The sequence below is a fragment of the Coccinella septempunctata genome, chromosome 5, assembly GCF_907165205.1.
Source record: "Coccinella septempunctata chromosome 5, icCocSept1.1, whole genome shotgun sequence".
NCBI classification, from domain to species: Eukaryota; Metazoa; Arthropoda; class Insecta; order Coleoptera; family Coccinellidae; genus Coccinella; species Coccinella septempunctata.
The window spans coordinates 39,893,797-39,916,587 of NC_058193.1; the positions used below are offsets into that span (position 1 = coordinate 39,893,797).

At 39.0% G+C, this 22,791-nt stretch overlaps 5 protein-coding genes across 7 annotated transcripts in view; 2 read left to right on the forward strand and 3 right to left on the reverse strand.

Moving 5' to 3' along the window:
• Nucleotides 1-136: 136 nt before the first annotated feature.
• Nucleotides 137-5,420, reverse strand: LOC123313429 (calcium homeostasis endoplasmic reticulum protein). Of its 2 annotated transcripts, none has more exons than XM_044898312.1 (10): nucleotides 5,258-5,420; nucleotides 5,026-5,196; nucleotides 4,582-4,972; nucleotides 4,458-4,529; nucleotides 4,158-4,396; nucleotides 3,945-4,108; nucleotides 3,440-3,856; nucleotides 2,606-2,739; nucleotides 1,581-1,985; nucleotides 137-806 (listed from the first exon to the last, which is right to left on the reverse strand). In XM_044898312.1, the coding sequence occupies exons 1-10, from the start codon at nucleotides 5,280-5,282 to the stop codon at nucleotides 512-514; spliced, it is 2,313 nt and encodes a 770-aa protein (XP_044754247.1). In that variant the 5' UTR covers nucleotides 5,283-5,420; the 3' UTR covers nucleotides 137-511. The 2 variants fall into 2 exon arrangements, with proteins under 2 accessions (XP_044754247.1, XP_044754246.1); XM_044898311.1 differs by having other exon boundaries at nucleotides 3,440-3,859.
• A 275-nt stretch (nucleotides 5,421-5,695) lies between these two features.
• On the forward strand, nucleotides 5,696-8,774 carry LOC123313882. 2 transcript variants are annotated; one of them, XM_044898975.1, is made up of 11 exons: nucleotides 5,696-5,913; nucleotides 5,973-6,224; nucleotides 6,280-6,582; nucleotides 6,644-6,853; nucleotides 6,928-7,144; nucleotides 7,200-7,436; nucleotides 7,502-7,659; nucleotides 7,836-7,985; nucleotides 8,037-8,135; nucleotides 8,196-8,297; nucleotides 8,356-8,774. In XM_044898975.1, exons 1-11 carry the CDS (start codon nucleotides 5,871-5,873, stop codon nucleotides 8,373-8,375), a joined length of 1,791 nt encoding a protein of 596 aa, XP_044754910.1. In that variant the 5' UTR covers nucleotides 5,696-5,870; the 3' UTR covers nucleotides 8,376-8,774. The 2 variants fall into 2 exon arrangements, with proteins under 2 accessions (XP_044754910.1, XP_044754909.1); XM_044898974.1 differs by having other exon boundaries at nucleotides 8,196-8,774.
• A 654-nt stretch (nucleotides 8,775-9,428) lies between these two features.
• On the reverse strand, nucleotides 9,429-10,578 carry LOC123313470 (eukaryotic translation initiation factor 3 subunit G-like). The gene is made up of 3 exons (XM_044898367.1): nucleotides 10,096-10,578; nucleotides 9,917-10,039; nucleotides 9,429-9,864 (listed from the first exon to the last, which is right to left on the reverse strand). The coding sequence occupies exons 1-3, from the start codon at nucleotides 10,439-10,441 to the stop codon at nucleotides 9,482-9,484; spliced, it is 852 nt and encodes a 283-aa protein (XP_044754302.1). The 5' UTR covers nucleotides 10,442-10,578; the 3' UTR covers nucleotides 9,429-9,481.
• A 385-nt stretch (nucleotides 10,579-10,963) lies between these two features.
• LOC123313469 lies at nucleotides 10,964-15,353 on the forward strand. The gene is made up of 17 exons (XM_044898365.1): nucleotides 10,964-11,123; nucleotides 11,418-11,468; nucleotides 11,580-11,882; nucleotides 11,938-12,084; nucleotides 12,339-12,485; nucleotides 12,541-12,687; nucleotides 12,742-12,864; nucleotides 12,919-13,035; nucleotides 13,085-13,165; nucleotides 13,228-13,422; nucleotides 13,605-13,721; nucleotides 13,775-13,891; nucleotides 13,948-14,028; nucleotides 14,176-14,292; nucleotides 14,510-14,590; nucleotides 14,646-14,846; nucleotides 15,026-15,353. Exons 1-17 carry the CDS (start codon nucleotides 11,042-11,044, stop codon nucleotides 15,265-15,267), a joined length of 2,349 nt encoding a protein of 782 aa, XP_044754300.1. The 5' UTR covers nucleotides 10,964-11,041; the 3' UTR covers nucleotides 15,268-15,353.
• Nucleotides 15,354-18,493: 3,140 nt separating this feature from the next.
• LOC123313393 (5-hydroxytryptamine receptor-like) overlaps nucleotides 18,494-22,791 on the reverse strand; it is a 69,540-nt gene continuing 65,242 nt past the window's right edge. The window contains exons 5-6 of the mRNA XM_044898261.1: nucleotides 20,433-20,808; nucleotides 18,494-19,489 (exon numbers count right to left, since the gene is read on the reverse strand). Coding sequence (XP_044754196.1) covers nucleotides 19,324-19,489; nucleotides 20,433-20,808 — 542 coding nt within the window. The 3' untranslated portion in view covers nucleotides 18,494-19,323. The remainder of the gene's footprint in view (nucleotides 19,490-20,432; nucleotides 20,809-22,791) is intronic.

Consider the following 22,791-nt stretch of genomic DNA (forward strand, 5'->3'; position numbering starts at 1 on the left):
ATCCAGAGACTGTTATGTTTCGTAATAATTATTGACCTGAGTGAAAACGTGTTATAACGTCAATTACCGAATTTGATGCATAGGCGCACATGAAAATCTAGTGAAGGCAAAAAGGTTTCCTGTTTAAACCACTTTATATGAAGAGAATATTTAATTACATACAAATATACATAAATCAAAATTACCATATTTACAATGGAAAAAAAGTGGCATAATTCAACATTTCGAAAATTCTTTTAATCCATGATGTACTCTTCTAAAATTTCAAAACTATAAAATATCATCAAGAACCTGCAAGTCGCCTAGACATTAGAAATATGTATACAGTCATATAGTTGTGTGTGAAGAACAAATAGGACAAATAAAACGAAAATTCTATATATACTGATGCCACGATAACTGCACCCTGAAATAATCTACAAGAAGAACAGTCATCTCGATGACAACTCGCGGTTCCTTCGCGACGGGACGTTCGCACCTAATCAACAACTTAATAACCGCGAGTTCGACATCAGTAATCGACGAATTTGTTCTCGTTCGCCCTCTCCTCCGCTCTGGCTTTCATTCGCGTTATGAAAGCGGCCCCCTTGTTCTTCCTGAAGTTCTCGTAGGGATCGTTCAAGTTGCAACCGACGCCCTTGAACTGATCCTGTTTATCGCGAACGTCACCTCCCGATATCGGCGTGTCTATACCTTGCTCGTTGGCCCCCAGGCCGCTGCCGCCCCAACCCATCTTCTTCAGCATCTGATGACCCTTGTTCGTTGGATCCAGTTCTTGCAGTTCGTTCCTCATGTAACTGGAACCGCTGCAACAAGAAATGTTTGGATGAAACCATCCCTGACATGTCTCTGTTTTCTTGCCTCGTAAAAGAAAAACCGAAAAAAACACGTTAAAATCGAAAGAAAATAATTACTTTACATTTTCAATCGTGAATGCCCCGTCGAATGTTACGCCCATGTCTATGCCTAACTTCACTTCACCCCGAGAATCTTCCGGAGCTGTCAAGCAGGTCAAATTAATTATACTCTATGGCTGTGTAATGGTCGCGAAAGAAAATGTTAGAATGTCGCATGTTTGAAACATTTCTTCTCGGAAATAGAAAAATGCCTATGCTTTGAAACTTTTTATGGTTCTTCGAGAAGATATTCGCGCTTAATAATCGATAGGAAGTTGCTCGAAATGGAAAGAATCCTCATTTTCGTACACCGCTTTTACGCCTTAAATCGTCTGTGGTCCCCTCATTATTTTAGTAAGTCGTCAGAACTCTATGATTTTCATTCGAGAAACGGAGCGAAAATTGGTTATTTTAGAGATTTTTTTGTGAAGTGATTAATTTCCATTTTGAAAAATGCGGCTTTTTGCGAGACCTACTCGGAATCTTCTTTCTTGTCGTGAAAATGTATGACCAGGGTCATAGACATGTCTATGTCGATGATCATGGTGAGTTTAGGTCATAGACATAGAGACTCTTTGTCTGCCTCTATGTCCATGTCAATGTTCGTTGTTCAATGTCATAGACATAGAGACATGTCTATATGTCTATGTTCAATGTGAATATGGGTAATAAAGGTTATCTTACACGAAACCGTGATGGTGGGGCGGCGTTGGCGACCTCCTGACCGGCGACCTCGACGATCGCCTGACCGGGGACCTGGACGGCGACCTTGACAGGCTCCTCCTGCGACTGCTCCTGCCCGATCTCCTCCTGCGTTTCGGACTTCTCGACCTCGACCTGGACCTGGATCTCGACCGCGACTTCTTGGAACTGCCGCGATGGGGCGCGTAGGCGGGCGGCTGCGGAGACGGCGACTTGCTCGTGTACCTCCTCCTCGGCGGCGACGGTTCCCTCATGACCGGTATCACGACGGGACTGGGCGACCTCGATTTCTCCCTCAGGCCGTTGGCTATCTGCTCCTCCTTCTCCTTCTTGGCGTTGTTTTTCGCCTTGTAGTACTCATACAAACCTAGCTTCTCCCACCCTTCGCTGTTACACAAGCCAGAATAAAGTTCAATCGGTCTAGTTACCGGCGGACATGTCAAAGACTGACCATTTGGTCAGTCGATGCCGGATGATGTATCAGAAGTACAGAGAAGTCTCCGCTGTTCGCGAAAGATGGGGCCACTAAGTTAAGATGACATTGACAGATGAAAGATGACATTGACAGATGAAAGATCACATTGACAGATGAAAGATGACATTGACAGATGGATTATATCATGAGTTTTGACGTTGGATAACAAATTATGGGCTTCATTCGCGGGGAATTTTGACAGTACATAATGGCGAAAACTTATTTGTACTATTGATAGATCTCAAGAGGCAAAAATATCTCAAAATGAAGCAGATTTGGTTAGTTTTTGGCATTTCAACCGTGATCTATCGAATGCCTGACTCATCTTCGAAGGACTTGGTCTAATAATGTGTAATTCATCGAAAGCTACGGTAGAATTAAATGTAACCCGAAAGATCACGTCGAAATCCAGCAACCATTCGCTTCATCCGAAGAATTTTGAAATGAAGACACCAAATACGATATATCGGAGATAATAATAACAATAAAAGAATTCGGATGAAAATCATTCATTTTTCTGTTCGTAACTTACCTATCCCTCGGTCTCTCGTGGGTTGGGGGAGCGTAGAAAGCTTCCAACGCTGCTATAAGTCTCTCGTTCGGTGGCGCAGGAGGAGGTAACCTAATATCTTTTGGATCTAACGGTTTATACGAAGTGTCTTCCAACTAAAAGCGGATTGGTTCAAAGTATTAAACATGTCAAGCGATCCCATCGTAAAATCTTGGGAAAAACAATCATTTCATACAATTCATAGAGGGGTAAACAATGGTTATGCAGAAATTCAAAGGTGTTGGGCAAGGGCGCCATCTAAGGCGATTTCTTGAAGTGAATTTTCCTGATATTGTCAGCTGAACGGAAACTTCCGTTGATTTTCTATGGAACGGGCCAAGAATCAATAGAATCAGAGGTACAGTAAAGCTAATAATAATTTTTAAGGGAATTCAACTAGCTGACATAAAAATTCGATACGCAGGTGTAGTATATACTAGGCGGATTCTGGAACAGGGAGTGAAACGTCTTTTTTGACAGGAAGTGAAACGTCATTTTTGACAAGAAGTGAAACGTCATTTTTGACAGGAAATGAAACGTCATTTTTTGACAGTTGACAAGAGGGGCCCAAAATGGCCGACTGTCCTCCGCAAACTGTCAAAAAATGACCTTTCACTTCCTGTTCCTGTTGAAATGGAATAAATAAGCTATTCAGGGAGCGTTTTGAGCCGTTCTTACAGACAATCCCCATCAAAATTCCCGTCATTCCTCGACCGCAGCAAAAACAACACTCGGTAGCAATTTTTCCATCTTGCAGGTCTTTATTATCGAAAATATTCGAAACCCGACACAAAAATGCACCGTCTCAAAAAATACCTTGATCAGGGGCACGATGAGTCCAGCGGGCAGGTCGTAGTAGGCGAACGTGGGCACCAGTTCCTCGACGGGCGGCTCCGGTTTGGGCGGGAAGCCGGGCGGCGGCCTCGAGAAGTCCGGGAAGACGCCCGGCGGCGGGAAGAAACCGGGCGGCGGCTGCGTGAACTGATGATCCATGCCGCCGCTGGCGGGCGGTTGGATGAGGTTGGGCGGCGGGTAAGAGGGGTTGATGAAGTTCTCGGGGGGCGCGGGAGGAGGGAGGGCGTTGGTCGGGGGGTTGACCTGGGGGCTCGGGTACTCGGGCGGGACGTTGTTGTCCAGGGGGGGAGGATGGGGTTGGGCGGACACTTGCTGCTGCTGTTGCTGGATCGACTGCTGTATGCTATCCAGCGGTATCAGGTTGTTTGATGTCGCTTGTTGCTGTAACGAAAGAATAAATGTTACTACCAATAAAATCGGATTACAGGATGATTTTTGCCCAAAAGCTTGTTAAAAAGATTCTTACCTGCGTAGGTATCGGAGTGCTCTGTAAACTCTGTTGTTGCTGCTGTTCCAAAGCCTGTTTTTGCTGCTGCAGATCCATAATCTGCTGCATGGCGTGACAAACATACGCTTGGTGTTGACTTTGGTAGTTATCGAAAGTTGTTTTGGTTTGTTGAGCCAGTGTATCTAAAAAAAATATCATATAGATTCGAAAATAAGACTTTTTTTTACTTACTGATCTCTTCAGAGTATTTCGCCATCTTATTCGTCTGATAATCCTGATAAGTGAGAACGGGACTCTTCATTTGTTCAATCAATTCTTTACTGAGGAAATTCAACTTAGTTTCCCACAACTTTAGTAGTTTATCCAACTTAACTTTTTGCTCTTCGGTGGCGCCAACATTGGCGTTACAAAACATAGGAACAACTGTATCTTCTAGCGCTGCCCGTAAATCGGCAGAACTTTTTCTGGCACTGCAAAATAATTCAATCAACATCGACATAAATTATTCAGTATAAACTTCCTAACACTCACCAATGATGCATAATATCATTCACCAAGTATATCACATGGAGTTTCTGTTGAAATGTCGATCCCTGAATCACTCTAAGAAAAGCACTAGTTAAAATTTTGAACTTAAAAAAAATAACAGACTCACTTATTGAGTAAGCAATGTAGAATACAAAACGCTTTCTCTCTATTCGTTGCATGTTGTAATATCCAACTCTTTCCATTACTGATGCTATCCTTTGTGCAATTATCAATTATAGGTTGGAGGAAATTGTAGATATCTTCCAAAAATATGTTACAATTTTCCGCTTCCACCTGTAGCGCATCAGTCTCAGCTTTTGATACCGCCAGTTCGACTTGTGCTTGCTGTTGCTGCAAAAGAACAGCATGTTGGGCGGACAAATTTTGTTCACTTTGCTTTATTTGTTCTCTCAAGGACTCTTGCTGTTGTTTTAAAGTTTCTATTTCTGATCCGTTCAAAACGGAAGCGTTCCAATTAGTGCCATTTGTATTACCAGAAGCTTGTTGTTGCTTATAAACTGTAATATGAAATTTTGTAATCATACTCTTAAAATATACATCACTCACTTACTAGCTTGTTCTGTTGTTACTTTGTACTGGTAGTAATTGAAATATTCCCCGCCAAATAAAAACTGAAACTTTGAATTCCCCTTCTGTTTATTTTTTGTCATCTGTTCAAATTCGGGGCCATTTCGAGCGACAAATTGGGCCAATTTGTCGATTATATTTTTCAATTCGGTATCTGAAATCATGAATATGATTTAACCTACAATTCATTGAAACAGATCGGTATAACTATTTACCTTGAGGGGGCTGAGGTAAATCCATATCTGTGTAATTGAGAATTCTCTCTTTGAATCCTTTGCTGATTTCAAGTTTTTCAATTCTTCTAATATATTAGGAATAAAATTCTCGATAAATTATCGACATTGATGTATAAACAAAACATATCGGCAAATCAGCCTAGGTCATAGAAGTTTATGAATCAAAGTACATTTTCATAGATATTTTGAAATTTTTTCCAAATTATGTGTTGTGATGTTAATTTTATCTTGACAAAATTTTGATTCGATTTTCAAAACACTGAACTGCAATTTTTACGTTCAAGTGAAAAAACCATTCTCCCAAAAAAGACAGTGGAGGAGATTGGTCTATGGTTTCATTGATCTATGGTGGCTGTCACAGAAAAAAATACCTTTTTGTTCTGTGGTATATAATGACAGAACATAGAAATCTTTGTTATTTTGATCTGTGATTATGATTCATTGATTAATTATTCATTCATTATGATTTCTTAAATTTCTATTCCAACGTACATTTTTTTTATACATACTTGTTATATTTGTAAATTTTATACCTCGAATATAAAAATAAGAAAGCAGTAGAAGGGTATCTCTTAGATACTCAGTTAAAGAAATGGAAAAGTGGAAAATAATTGTTCTCTTATTAGCTGCTTTTGGTTAGTTGATCAGTTTATCATAAAAGTTATCTTAATCCATAATCCACCCATAATTTCAGCATGTGAAGGAGTTTTTGCTAATTGTACCATACCCAAAATCATGCGAGGAGCATGGTTCTCTTGGGAAAAACAGAATACCATGACTGAAATGGACCCAGAGTATCTGATGAGGAGAGGTGAAAAAATGAAATGCATTGATATGAGAGCGAGCTATAATGTCAACTACACAATGGTATTCAGGGAAAGTACAGAGTGCTTCAAGTGTATAAAGTTTTTAGTTCGAACTTTAAATGTATTAGAAAAAATGGAAAGTAGGTATGCTATTTCTGAAACTACTAGCTTTTCTAATAACTCATTATATTTTAGCACCTTGTATCAATATACCAGAGCATCAAGCAACAGTAGAATATGTTTGTAAAGACTTAGATCCTCATCAAACAATCATTACTTTGTTCTCTGAGACTTATGTCCCAGTCAATTGTCGTTCATCTTTGGAAGGGGTTTGGAATTTTGCTTACCAGAATCGTTTCAAATTTACGGGTGAATGCAAACATCCTGATGCACAAATCAGGTCGTGTCAGACTGCTGGAACTCAGTTCTTCATCACAAATCAAAGATTCAATATAACCTACAAAAAATGTGAGGGAATGACGGGAACATTCGATGGAGGTTTGTTGATTTTTTCACAAATGACGATATGAAAAATTCTAATGTAAATTTCTTCTTACAGTTGTAGAATTTGCGTGTTTAGGGGATTGGTTTGTTGGGAAAAACCATTATTTTGCTGTTGCAAATACTAAGGAATCTAGGAAAGACGAGAAGTATAGGTGCTTTTTGAAAAATAGGGACGACGATTTGTTTCTTGGTGTGTCTATCACAGCAGAATGTAATACGTTGAAAACTGTTGAAAAGAGTCCTGAAAGATTACATGTAACACCAGGTACAATAACTTTTCAAATTTTGGCCTATGCACTGATCTAGAAAATTATATGATGTATTTTATTTTAATTTCAGTGAAAGCAGAAGTTGTCGATGCCGCCTGTCGGTTGCCCCAAAATTTTACAGGAGAATGGATTAACACTGCTAATATCGATGCAGATGTTTATATCAATGAAACTCACATCATTGAAACTTATTACCCTGATGAGGGTCGATACAGGAGAACTATTTATGCTTGCCGGGAAATTAGAGATTCAAGGGTGATGATGGCTAGGCTTACCGTGGATGGATGGTGAGGAAACGGAACAGAACGTTCGTCAACAGATGATAATTGCGAATTTTTTCAGTCAAAAAGATTATGTGTGTTTCGACTTTGTGCCGCAACATCATAACATAATAAGGTACAGGAAAGGTGTGGCTGTTATCAAAGACGATTACAGTACGGTTTGTTCGTGGGTTCAATTCCCTAACAAGGAAAAATGGAAGTACGAGCTGTTCCTGAAGAAAAATCCTGTACCTATCAGATGTCCGGTTGCCGGAAAATTCAATTTTACACAAAAAGGAGACATTCCTTTCCAAACAAGGTTGGTACAGGATATATTAGTTATGATTTCGCATAGAAAGATTACCTTTCTGTGTTTTTTTTCAGAATTTTGGGTGGTGTTACCCAGAGTCCTCGTCCGGAGATTTATTGTAAAGAGTACATATCCGATTTGTCTGTATGCGATACAGAACAGAAAGAAATGGCTATAGATGAAAGTTATTGTTTGTCAGTTGACCATTTGGGAAGACCTGTTGACATTTACAGTAAGTTTGATTTTTATTACTTGATAATATTTCTATTGATTTATATTGAAATGTCAAAAGAAAACATAGAAACATAGAACAATCTTGCTTTCTGTGTTCATTTGTCAAAACATGGCACCACAGATTTGACAGGTAGCGTCATAGAGGACATTATTCCTTTTCTTTTTTTCGTATAGGTGACCCAGATTACAAAATGAAATGCATCGGTTACTGGAAAGAGAACCTCAAATCTTACCTTATCACTTACGATGAACTCGATCCATTCTCAAAGTACAAATGTTGGGTGTATCAGAGGGCCGATTTGAACAAAGTCCTCATGTCTCAAGGTAATGAAAATATTTTCAAGTGCAACTGAAGTTGAAGGTAACATTTTTCAGCAATTGGACCTTTCTGTGATTTAAACCAAGATGTTAGGTCCTACAACTATACTGAAGGTGCTGCGGTAGCAATCGAAATGACGGAGTATGAGAGAGAACGTAAGTTATATGGAGGAGTTGTGAAGTGAGTAAATTTCGAATTTTTTCTTTGGTTTTCAGGTGATGCTTGTCCGATGCACTTTGATGACGGTAGTAATCCGTGGTTAGAAACTGATAATGCTATTATCGTGTTCAATTTTGGCCTCAAAGGATCTAGTTCAAGTCTGTGCAGCTCCTTTATTTTGACTTTGGGTTCTATATTGACAGTTGTTGGTTACAGGTTCTAAGAGGTTCAACTAAAATTTTGTTGTCGTTCATGTGTTGTGAAAAAATAGGACAATTTATTTCGAACATTTGGATATGTACCTGCCTGAATGAGCTTTAATGTTAAGAACATAAGATGTATTTTTTAAAAATTGACTGAGAATTCATTTGATGCATTCTCAATATGAAAACGTTACATCATTTTTAAACTGTCTTAATTAGCATGAATGATGATTATTTCCTTTGCAAATTGTCTTTGAAAGGAAAGTTTTATTCCGTCCTTGGAAAAAAATTATAACCAGATATTGTTATCATGTTTTTGAATTTTTTTCAGCAATTTGAGTTTAATGTAGACATTTATCTTGATCCGTCCAGTAATAAATTTATATTTTTATAATTTCATATGTACTTCAAGGAATAAAGTTTTTAAGTATTTTAAGCTGTTTTCTTTATTTCCCCAATAGTTTGAAAACAATACTAGTTGTTTTCTGGTTTAAGAGTGAAATTGTTTCACTCGTGAATGCCCAGTCGAATGTTACGCCCATGTCTGAGCCGTATAACGTGAAGTTAGCTTTCCTCCGTTGATACTATGGTTTCTTCTGATGTCCTAGGAAATTCCGATTTTCTTAATTTTTTTCCGTTTATCGATAAATAAAAACGAAAACTTTAGCCGGCGAAAATGTTCGTTGGCTTGCGATATATGCTAAAAGTAAAACTTTTTTGTATCGGCGGAAATTCCCAACTATTCCCGATTTTAGGTTATTTCTCGCTTCATTGCGGATCGGAAAGTGAATTTAAATCAAAGATATTGTGTAATATCTTTGATTTAAATATTGTTCAATTACTGATCAAAAGCTCCATCCTTCAGCTTTCTGACTACATCTATAATATTCCACATTCTCAGAAATTCCAACATATAGGTTATTTTGTCAGCCTCCAATGGTATCAGTTTTGCGGATTATACATCGATTGAATAAAAAATATTTTATGTTTAATTTTCCTCTGCAATCAACATGTTTTTCAAGATAATATTACATTCGTACTCACATGAATAAAGATACTGAAACACTAAATAAGCAAAAGCATAAATAGATTTGATGAAAAGATATTTATTAATGTAAATGAACATTACACACTACTTTTCAATTATTATTGTTGTGAGTTTGAGGTTTCGACCATTCCACATCCAAGATCAAATGATTGTGTCCATATCCGTTCAGAATACTGATAGCCTTAGCTGCATCATTCCTGAATTTAAAATGAATGTAACCAAAACCTTTGCAAAGCTGAGTTGTTTTCTCTTTGGCCAAAAACAACTTCTGGATTGGTCCAAAGTTCTTAACTAGGTCTTCAATTTCTTGTTCCGTGGTGTCTTCACTGAGATTAGAAATCCTTATTGTTGCATCATCCCTTCTGTTCATGTTGAGATTTTCTGAACGATTTCTACTTCCACCTTCTCCTCGAAGACTCGGTGGAATATATTTGTTTCCAGTTTTTGCAGCATCATTCGAAGTAGTTGTGCCTCCTAAAGAAGCAAACAATTAGTTTATAATAATGAGATATTAAGATAAACTTACCCAATCCCTTTTTATCATCTGGCACCTTTCCACCAGCTAAGGCTGTAGCCTTCCATGGACACATTGAAGTCCAATGATCTCCGCTGCAAAGTCTGCATTTAACAACGTTCTTATCTCCCAATGCTGTAAACAAAGAATATTCATTTCGCTGATATTTTTTATTAATTCAGTGAACAGACCTTTCAGTTTATCTAAACCGTCATCTTCCTGCTTATTCTCTTCCTCTTTGTTAGTGATATACTGCATGAAAACATCTTCAGCAACAATAGTTGTAGCAGGGTTCGGTCCAGGCTTGTCATTGGCACTTTCACCGAATTTTTTCCACGTCTTCCTAACAGCTATAGATTTGGAAAAGACTCGCTTTTCTATTTTATACACACGCACAATCTTTACTTTCTTCTCTCCTTCGTATTTGTATTCTGTAACAATTTTCAAATCGTTCTCGTACACTTCTGTAGAAGGGGGCAGGGCACCCCCTTCTAATTCGACCTCATCGGCCCATCGAACAGTTTTGAGCTCATCCATAGTTACTGATTTCTCGCAATCAAATTATGATAGTTTGAATAATTTTTTGGGAAATATGTTATAAGTTAAAACACGTTACAATTCCTACCTGCAAAGAGGTTGACGTTTTGGACATAGAAATGAGAGTCACAGATTAAGATGAGCTGTCGATGTCAACGGTTTGGTCATAGAAACATTAAATCCTCAATCATAGAAAATAATGATAATTTTTCGAAATAATTTGTTAAAAATGACCCAAGCAACTACCATACTCAATTTTAACTTAATCTTCGCAACTACTTGGCAAAGAATAATATTTATCGGTGTGTCACTTGATTACCTTGATGTAACCTAGTCATATTTCATGCTAAAATGTTTGGCTGAGCTATTTGGAAATTGAGTAAAGTGTTATCATTATCCACACGAGCCGTATTTTACACTGGAAAATATCCACCACATATCGAGACTTCGAAACCATATAATTGAGTAACGAATTACCAATAGGTAATTATTTATCTTATCGAAAAGACTTTTCGTAAATACAACATAATAAGCGAATAATCGCTTGAAAAAATTGGGTTTGGTGACTTGAACACTCAACAAGCTCTATACATTTTTGAAATGATAGAGAAGTCTAGTTTTACAATGCCTAAAACGGCATTTTTTATTTTATATTTATTCTGTGGTAACTTTATTCTTTCAGGTGAGTTATTATTGAGAAATCGAGCATAATAATTCGGTGATTGGGTAAAATTTATTTCGAAAGAGTTGAGAAATAGCATGACCATATTGAATGGATCGAAAAGATCGATTCATCATTTTAATGTCATCAATGTGTATTCTGAAAATTTATATTTTCCTTTTATGAAATTTCGTTTCCTACAAATTCAACTCGTCGAGTGATGAAGAAAAGCTTACATGAATATCTACATCTCCTTCTTGTATCACTCTACTGCATTGTTAATTTTCGAATTACATATTAATTTCAATTTCATAGGTAAAACTGCAGATCAATGTCCTAAAAATCCTCTGGCCCCGACCAATTCCAGTAAGTAAAACTTTTCTGAACCCACCCTCAGTGCCAAAGAACATAGATCACTATGGTGAAATCATAGATCATATTTATATAGGGGCGAAATCTTCTCTAATTCTTTTTCAGTATCTGGAATGGTCGTTGGGGTAATTGTTGGAACAGAAAAGGTCGTTAATGGAGTAATGTCATACTTTTTCTACCTAGGAGTGAACTCCGTGAATCAAGTACTCACCGTCTCATCACAATTTGAGGGATACCTGTCTCAATTGACCATCAAGATACATAACTTTGCTTCAGGGCTGATCGGCGGAGTCGGTGGTCAATTGAAAACCATATATAGTGGTTCAAGTGGATCCATAAGAATTCTTTTCGATTCTATTATAAAATTAGAAAATTCCGTTCAATCCTTCGCATATAAGCAGGTTGAAAGTACATCAACAGACGTGAAAAGATATGGATTCTACACTAAATGCTTTATTTTCAGGCTTCTCGGATAAGGTGGTTAGTGGGAAATTAACTGGCGAGATAACATCCGTTATAAAGAGTCCATTTAGTTCAATAGGGAGTGGATTGAAGAAAGTTAAATCATCTGTGTCTAAACTTTCTTCGAACGTTGGCAGCGAAATTAAAAGTAAGCATAAGTTCAAAGCGTTCAATGAGAGTACTCGATGTCTATGGAATGAATCATAGACTGAGACACTCTGTCTATGGCTTGACTCATAGAAATGAGTACCTGTTTATCTATGACGTATATCAAAGAGCATATCTATATATCTATGACTTCAGTCATAGACACAGAGCATCTTTATATCTATGATTCATAGCACTTTTATATCTATGGTCGAGCACTCTTTTTAAGATCTAAACACTGAATCCCATTCACAGAGATGACCGACTCCGTGAAAACATCGGGCATCCCTAGCGATATAAAGGGTATCATAGGTGCACCCGTGAAGGGTGTGAAAGAATTTTCGAAAGAAGCACAATCAGTGATACAAACCGTCAAAAATGAGACGTCCCAGAGATTTTCAGGTATGATATGATTTCGAGAAGAAAGATCTACCCTAGATCATGATTTTTTGTTCAGGTTACTCCTCGGAGTTCAAAAACGGAGGTATTATCGGTAAATTTGTGGCTGCTGGCTCAGTTCCGGTTGGAGTCGGAATGGAAATTTGGAGTTTCGGTCTGAAAATATCGGATGCGGCTGTGAAGTCGGTTTCGGTTTCTACGAAAGGTAGAAAACGTGAAAAACTCATTTTTTGTAGATTCTAATCACCCTATTTTAAAGATATTGTTCAGCCTTTCTTGGGGCAAGTCCTCACCGAGCGTTTAGGTACCGTAGTGATGCTACCTATGCACGTGACAGAAGGGTTTTATAAGAGTACATTGAATTTCTTCAGTCAGATAGGAGGTGTGTATGATGAAATCATCTTGCATCATATTCTGATTGCGGGTTGTTTTCCAGGAATTATTTCAAAAATAACGGGGGGAGGTAGTGTAAGCGTACAGATAAATATGGTAATGAAACATCCTATTGTTGTCTTGGAAAATGTATGGAGCACAACGAAACAGGAACTTAAAGGTAAAAGAAAAAATAAAAAAATTGTTTTTTAATTTAATTCTTTTTCTAGACTTTTCTAAGGCTACTTTGGGCGAAGGATTAACCGAACAGTTATCAAGCACTCTAAGTTCACCGGAAAAGGCTATATCTAGTAGGAAAAGAAAATAAGTAGATATTGTTCTTTTTTGAGTTAATCTCTTATTCACTTTTCAGAGATCGCTTCTTCACTGACAAGTAGTCAAATAGGTTCCACTTTATACTCTGTTGTGAGTACACCTATGATGTATTTGGAAAAAGGATATTCTCAGATAAAAATGACAATACGGGGAATAACTAAAGGAATAATAGGTGAAAAATTGACTTCAGAATTATCGAATGTATTGAACGCACCAGGCAAATCCCTTTCTCGTAAGTAATATCACAATTTACAGAATCGGAACAGTGTTGATGTCGATATTGAAAAGTATATTGGTCATCCCTGAATAACCATAGAAAATAAATAGATGAGATGCATGAAATAATTTATTTTCTATGTACTATCACTAAATTTCATTAAATAAATCCTGATTCCTATTAATTTTCTGGACCAGATTTCACAGCTTCTATCACTGGCGGTGGAAGTATAGGTCAGCAATTAAAAATCGTCTTGTCCCGTCCCTTACAAACTATTGGATTAACATTGTCAGCACTTCAGCACAAGATCGAAGGTGAATTCACATGAATTTTGATGGGGTATTTTTTACGGTGTTTCTTTCTACAGGGACGATAACATCCATAACTGGCGGTGGAAGTTTAGGAACGCAAATTTCAACAGTTCTCACCAAACCCACAACCCTGTTTAAAAATGTATGGAACACATCGAAGAAAACGATGGGAGGCAAGTCCTAAGTCATAGAATTTCCTTCTCACTTATACACTTAACTTTTTTTCTAGATATTTCAAACACTCTGGTGGGAAAAGGCTTAACTGACAAAATAGGCCAAACGATTAGCTCACCACTTTCATCGCTAAGTAGTGAGTGTGTGAATTGCTTTTGCTTAGCTTCCATTTCTAGAATTTCGTGGACACAAATTCTTCTTCATCTCCGTTGATTACTTATATCACATTCTATGCAACAATGTCAAAGAATGATATATTCGAGATTTTTTCGCATTTTCGCAGATATGACAGCATCAATTACTGGAGGAGGTAGCTTGGGCACTCAAATAAAATCAATTTTCACCAAACCAGTAGAAATTTTCCAGAATTTATGGGAAAAAACGAAAAGCAGCACAGAGTGTAAGTTTACGAATTACTTGTTCCGACCACAGAACACGAATATACAAATTCAACTCATAAAGGTTCATAGAGTTTGAGATAACCTTTCAACATCCATAGAATGAAAGTCTATGTTCAGAGTAAACCACAAACTGGACAGAGCAGTCATAGATCAAAATTCACAGACTCCTTGAACCTATCTGCGTTAAATTCAGATTTTTCTCTCAACATTTTTCAGCTCTGAGTAAGACACTGTTGGGTGGAGGTCTCACTGGCTCCCTGGGTAAATTGGTGAGTTCACCGGTGGCATCTGCTTCTAGTAAGTTTTTACGGAGTTTATTGTCGGAAAATGCGCTGATTCCCGAAATTTGTAGAACTTTATAAATCGGTCTCGTCCTCGTTGAGCGGACTGTTTCATGGATTTGGAGCTTCGATCAACGTTTCCACAGGAGGGAGTGCGGGAGGAGGTATTGGAGGTGCGTTAAGCTCCTTGATAGAAGCCCCTATGGATGTCTTGAAAGGAACTTTCAAAGGCGCCCAAAAAGCTGAAAAATCCATAATGAGCGGCCTCAAAGGTGAATCTCAAATAATATCTGTCCTTTTCTATGTTCAGAGCCTCTTTCTGTGGTTGTGACCATAAAGTTTGACAGATCAGTGTATAATGGTTCATAAATCACAAGTGATTAATGAACGTTTGATAAACGATCACAGAATGATTGATCATTGATTTCTTGTAGAAAAATTCAATTTTCAGGTTTCTATGAGCACCTACCGATAATTGGGAAAGGGGCGTCTGTGAAAGCTAACGTGAAATTAGGAGGAAAAGGAACCACGGTCGGCATGAGTTTAGGAGGAGGAGCAGGAGGAGATGGTGGAGTAAAAAATACCCAATTGGGTGGTCAAAAAGGTGTCAGCGCCCAAGGAAAATTGAGCGGCGGGGCCAAATCGAGAAGAAGAAGAAGAATACGTTCTATATCATTATATACAACTCAGTAGATGTAAAACTGACAAATAAGGGATTCTTGTAGTTTTCTCTCGACCTGGAAAAAAGAAACAAATACAACACAATTTCTGGAAACATTCATATTTATTTTTTTTTAACAATCGAATTACAATAATCTTCGCGTGATATCAGGATATTCCCACAAAATAGAAAATATATTCCCGCCGACTGTACCTACGGAAAAAAGTCGAAAAATCCCAATAAAAGTTGAAAATCTCAAATATCCTGAGTTACCTTGGTCGTAACTATTTATTTATTTATTTATTTAGTCAAGTAAAATGTTATGATCAGTTATCATCACACTTAGGGCTCGGAAGTGCGACAATAACATATGCAATAACAATATGTGCAAAAAGAATAATAATTCCATATCACAATTATCGTAATTCAGGGAAGCACTCATTAATTCTGCATTCACCATAAAATATACACATAATATTCAATTGAAATATAGAGGAATATTTTTAACCGCAGTAAACCCACGAGAACTTCGCTCAAATTCAAGAAAAACGAAAAAAAAAAAAGAAGAGACTGAGAAAGAAGAGACATGAAGTATTTTCTAGTACACAAAAATAAAAATAGTTGAATTCGATACCATCTCGTGTGTCTACAATGATTGCACATCACATTTTTGATTCCATTTTCTTATGGTTTTTGTGTATACATTCAGATAGTTCTCAAACTCTAAAAGAGTACTACATATAGAATTCTGTACAACATAAGATATAATATTTACACATTTCATGAGATCACTTCATTAGTTTTGATGAAGTCGAACAACTGAGGATCCGAATGTGCAAGAAGAGTAGAATGGATACACTCCGATATCGATCAAGAAAATTCTTCGTCAAGTAGGCTTTGGAATTTTGAAGGATGATATTCTGTGTAGCTTCTACAAAAAATTTTTGTGGTCACCTTTCAAATTTGATGAAAGTATGGAGAGAATGAGAACGATCGATCACAGATTTTTCCTCCCCTAAATCGTGTACCGGTAGACAATTAATTTTTTATCCGACAGAGGTGCTAGTGTCGCCTAAAGGAAATAAATTTCGATTCAAATTAGTTTAAGTTAGTCAGGTCTATGTCGATAGAAAAGAGATAGGTGTTGGCCTGATGATCGTTTCTCTCTTTCTATAAAATACATAATTTCATGCTGGTATTGCATATTTTCACTCTGTGGTACAAGCTAAAGGTAACGTCAAGACGCAGGATATCATGCTTGGTGACGAATTTTTTTGAACTATAGAGAAAATTATCATCACCATTGCTACGTAATCACAGACTTCTCTGTTAAATAGAAAAATGAAACTCCACTTCTACATATTCTTGCCATTGTCCTAGTATCTTGCATTGATATACTGGGTGTCCCGAAATTCACGAAAGAAAATTTGGTCTCAGAGACGAAATTAGGAGACCCCTATTTATCATTTTTGCCAAGGGGGCCCCTTTTTGTGAGTAAGAGGGGGCTTTTTGGCAAAAATATCGACCAAATTTAGTTGCATCAATTTGGGGATACCCTGTATAATATGCGAAACTCAGTTGTTCAGGGTGAATTTTGTGAAGGTGAAAGTGATGTTGGTATTGGTCTGAAAGTTGATGGGTAGGTATGACGAACTATTAGATAGACTTTTTGATTCGATAAAGTACATTTTATTTTCATAAGTTTATACCCGTTTCTTCCAAAGATTCATAGCAGATACTATTTTCCTGAATGAACATAGATTGGGGAGGAAAATGTATAAGATACTATCGAAATTCGAAGATTTTTCTTCCAATCTTCAATAAAAATAAAAACAGTTCTATCTATTGTAGGTGGAATCCAACCTATTTATTCTACTCGGGTGAGTGCAGTCGAAGTATTGTCCAGGAAATGAACTTTAGGTACCTAAATCTACCACCGAACACCGATATCATAATCTCATTACAGATATTTTGAAAGACTCGTGGTAAATTTTTCGTTCAGAAAAACTCGAATTAATATACTTGACGTATTCACAAACTGAAATCGGTGAGTATATATGAAAATTTGGTGAGTGACTATGTACATTTTATATACAATATATAAGAGGGGCTACCTAATCTCAGTAGAGTTAACATCGATCTAATAGGAGAAATCTGCGATAGGCACATTGAATAAATTCATTTGGGGTCGGGATGACACGAGGGGCCCATATCGAGCCAAGTCTTCACGACGGTTCTAAGCACGATCGTCGAGTGAGAACGGTTTCGACAAGTTGAAGATCCTCAGGAAAATGGGGAAACAGAAATTTGTATTCCATTCCCAGCTGGTCAGTAGTTATGGTATAGAGAAACTCCTCTAGACCAAAATCTCAGATTTCGGGAATCGTGTTACCTGCTGGATTTTCCTGAAAATACGATTCCTGTAATCTGAGAGTTTGGGCCCAGTCAGAGTAAGGAAAACGGGTCGAGTTAATCCTCGTTTCCTGTCAGATGTCGCTAGGGTGTACTAATGCACTATACCGGCTGCTGACATCGAATAAAAGGGCCATCAATTCATTCCATTTTCGTCGGGGTTTGAGTTGTGTTACTGTGAAAAGTTCAAATGAGACCGAAACCATGGTCAGCATCTACTCTTTCTCGACAAAAAGGTATTTCTGTTGATGATGGTTTGATAGTTCGATTCAGATCGTGACATTTGTAGATTTTATTTCGGCGGATGCCATGGGTCTAAATCATTTTCAGTTTATTCAGTAGAAGATTTCCTAGAAGAGTATAATATCGAAGAAAAATTTTCATATCGGGTCATTCATCTACTATTTTCCTATCATTATCCACCGGGGACAATGAAAGTTAGGCACTTCTAAGCGTATATTGGATGACATCGAATTGAACCCGAAAATTGAAATTGACGGTAGGGTAAAAAGTAGATCGAAACTAGCGCGCGATGACATAAAAATATGGGTATGCGTCATCCAGAGGTGAATTAATAGCTTGACTGAGTTTAAGGAATTCAAAACCATATAGATCAGCTTAAGAAAATCACTCCATCGCTAAAAATTGAATCTGACGCTGTGGTCAGTAGATGAACAAAGAGAGTTCTAGACCAGAAGTGTTGACGTAAACTCATTTAGTTATGCGATGGATTACCTGGAAATCGCACATCGTTGAGAGGAAAAGTACCTTATATGGACATGACACACTCGTGAAAAGAACCTTTTTGAACAAATTTTGCTACATTGTCACAAAATACTACTCATTATTTTGGAGGTATCTTCGATAGGAATTTCGAATGAATTACTTTGTAAGATCGCCATTTCTCTACATAAAGCTGCAAAAACATCGCGAACGACGGAGATAAAACCGATAAAGAAGAACGACTGTTAAATAGCCCAGAAAGATCACATCTCCTCGATCCTCAGCTTGAATTCAATGAAAACTAGATAGGAACGAACGATATCGAATCTTTCCAAGTCCACGGTTCCGATTTTATGGTCTCCGAAAGTCGAATAAGACTTTCACCCACTTTTTTTCATGACCCTGCTAACTTTGTCCCTCGCGTTGTTTTTGCAGCCAAATTGGCGAACCTCATGGTTATCTACAAACAGTCTATCGTTTGATCATGCTCGAAAATCAAAGTTTGATGATTTGGCTCTTATGGAAACCTGAGAAATCATACTGATGCATCTTAAACGGGGATCACTTCAGGTTCGTCGTACACCTGACGATGGTACCGCCATCTCTAGACCTGATTCGACCCACGTTCTCAGACGACTCTACTTTTTCTCCAAGACGTTCAACAACCCTTCCTCGACTCAAACCTCGTCTTCCACCCTCCTATCGAGCGCGACAACCTTCGAACCGCCCCTTGGTCAGATGGGCCCCATCTCGAGATAGACGCGTCTCTCCGCGTCACTGCTACCGTCACTATCACTAGAGGGCGACACCTTGCGTGATCTCCTCTCCTCGGATCAGTCGCACTTGAACGTCACGTTTCTCGCGCCCGACGCGACCGCCGTGGCCGCGACGCTCGCCGCCAACCTGGCCGCGATCGGCGGCGGATCCGACGGGAAGCGATCACTCTGCCGCCATCATTGAAAGTGTCTGATGCCGAAGTGGCGGCTGCGTCGCGCGTAGTTCCTGCCGCACAGTATCTTCTTGAACGCGTGCCTGAACTCCGGACTGAAGATCGTGTATATGATGGGGTTCAGGGTGGAGTTGAAGTAGCCCAGCCACAGGAAGAAGGACATCAGGTACCTGATAAGAAAAAAGGCATGAAACAGTCTCGCACTGTCCACCATTGAAGCAATATGAGTGTTTGGCATTGGAAAATGTGTATAAATAGATAGATAAATGAGGTAAACCCCTTAAAGTAACTCAAGCGTTTGCTCCAAAGGATTCTTTGTCAATTTTTCTCTGACTACCAATGATTTTCCTCTGACCATCCCGATGATGCACCACATACAGAGGCTGGCAAACCTTATAAGGAGCTCCTTCAAACCTTACACCCTACGTGTTGGTGTACCAGCAGTACAAGTAGCTCAAGCGTTTGCTCCAAATGATTATTTGTCAATTTGTCCCTGACTACCAATGATCTTCCTCTGACCATCCTGATAATGCACTACATACAGAGGCTGGCAAACCTTATAAGGAGCTCCTTCAAACCTTACACCCTACGTGTTGGTGCACCAGCAGTACAAGTAGCTCAACCGTTTGCTCCAAATGATTATTTGTCAATTTGTCCCTGACTACTAATGATCTTCCTCTGACCATCCTGATAATGCACCACATACAGAGGCTGGCAAACCTTATAGAGAGCTCCTTCAAACCTTACACCCTACGTGTTGGTGCACCAGCAGTACAAGTAGCTCAAGCGTTTGCTCTCTCACGAAAAGTTGATAGAAGTGAATGGCAGCCTCTCTACGAATCTTATTTGCTCTTCTATCGGTTTTCTCATCTAGATTAGCCACATTTGGAGGCAGTAAATAATTCCAACAGTGTTTGTAAAGGCCTGTGGGTAAAGTGGTTTGAAATTCAGTGAAGGATTCAAAGTTTTCTTGGTTTTAAAGCAACCTATAGATATGCTTGCCACTACAACTTTGATGCTTATTTTCCCTAATACGAAATTCGATAGGATGAGCCAAGGAACCCCTAAAATCTAGAGTGTATGACTTATGAAAGATCGCACATATTCAAATACCTGTCGAACAGGTTGGGGTTGATGGGCAGCAGTACAGCCATTATGAAGAAGGGCTGCCAGCAGATGACGAAGGCGCCGGTGATTATGGCCAGGGTCTTGGCGGCTTTTCGCTCCTTCTTGGAGTCGGCGTTGTCCTTGTTCTTCCTCTTGACGGGGTAGAAGGTCGGCGGGGTGTACTGCACGCTGCAGTCGGTGGCGGTGGGACCGTCTATCTCGAGGCCGTTGGCGCAAGACGTCTTCTCGGGGCTGGAGTTTGAGGAGACGGTCGTGAAGGCGGTGGTGTTGGTCGTTTCGGATATGGTGGGCAGGGGGCGACCGATTACCGTCACCACGGCGGCCGCTATGCCGCCCGTGCCGCTGGCGGCCGCCAAGCCACCTGGAAAGGAAGAAAACATTGTGTATTCCGAAGAATTTCTTAGCTACAGCTGGAATTCGCAACGAAAAGTTATCTGAAACATCATTTCTAGCTGTCAACGCAAGTTTCGTGGTTTCCGTTGAATCTTCAGAGATGTATAAACATATCGACTTCGCTACCATGCAAAACAAGGTAAACGCAAGCGCATAGATCGCAGGATTAGGTCAACATTGGTTTATTTTTCATAAAATTTCACCTTCACACGGAGAACTAGCTAAAAAACGACTACTGTTGTTGTTTCTACATAAGGACTGTCTAGTTTATACTCATCCCGAAGGGAAAATGATTGGGGATGTAATAATTTTGCTTAATTGCTTCAAGGAAATAACCCCAATAACTCCACCCCCCACAAATTTCACGTCAAAATTCATCACAATGGCGCGTAACTAGTCCGCTTACTAAACTCCGGTCTTGATTAGCTTCAACGTCCCCCAATTTGTTCGCCCTCCCTCTACCCTCCTTCGACTCCCATGCCCGAGTTTTCTTTCGAGAAGGTCGACCTGTGGCAAAATGGCCGTCTCGTCCAATTTGCCGTTCGCGGTGCGTTATCCTGATGGTTGATGACTATCGTCACCTTCAATTCGAAGTGTCGAGATTGCGGTCTATTTCGGGAACGCGGTCGCCTTTTGGGGTTATTGTTGATACCGAGGAGGCGATAGGATCTGAAGAATCTACTCAAAGAAAGGAGGAATATTCATTCTATTTGTTTCGAAATTTCAGATAAAGGTCTATCATCTACTATGCTAAATAGAAAGGAAGATTTGAAAAGGAATTCGATTAATGGTATACAGCTGGTTAGCCCGTCAGAAAGTCTTCAAACAGATATCAGCCTGGAGGATGAAACTCTAGAATGGGTCGAGCAGTTCAAAGACTTGGGAAGCTTCATAAATGCTAGGGCTAACCTGGACACGGAAATACACCATCGTATCAATTCGGCATCACGGGCATTCTGGAAGCTAAAGGACAGATTGTTTCAAAATCACGACCTCAATCTGAAGACCAAGACAGCGTTTTACAGAGCAGTCATCCTCCCAACGGTTCTTTACGGAAGCGAAAGCTGCACGCCATACAGGCGACACATTAAACAGCTTGAGCAAACGCAACAACGTTATCTAAGACAAATAATGCACATCAGATGATCCCACAAAGTTTCAAATGCAGAAGTCTTGCAGCGCGCGAGTTGTATAACAATTAATACTCGAGTAACCACGGCCCGACTCAGATGAAGCGGCCACATTCTGAGGATGCAAGAGACAAGACTCCCAAAATTATCTCTGTATGGCGAATTCACAGATGGAGCTCTGAAACCAGAGGCTAGTATAAGCGGTTTAAGGATATACAGCATCAATCCCTAAAATCAGTTAATGGCAATCATAACTGCGAACAACTAGCGTTATGCAGATGACAGTGGAGGTTTTTGGTCCACAGTTATATTGGAGACTCGAGAAGAATACAGAGGCGGCCAGGTGGCTATCCATGCCCGGAGTGTGGAAGGATCTGTAGGTCGTGGTTGCGTCTCTTCAGTCTTCTGGAGGACGCACAGTCGCAAGTAGCCCTAAGAAATTATAAGTTTGATCGCACTGATAGTTTTGTTTTTGAATCTTTTTGTAGATTTATTCTCGGTAACGGGATACAATGAATGAATGAATAGAACAGCTTGTTCGGAAACTACGACAGGGACTGTCTTCTAGTATCTAAGTCATCTGGAGCTAGGTGAAGTATAGTTTATCCACTTAAAGAACTACTAGAAGTACAAATATGAGTTTTCGCCTATTGAAATCACATCGCCCCAACACAAGATAGTAAATCCCGTTAGGAACGAAGATTACCAACATATACATTTACGTGTTTCCAATCGGAAAACTTAACGATACAAACACGGAAAAGCTCGCGACCCGAGATTGCAGGTTAAATTGAATTGAGCCGAGCAATACGTTTCAATGT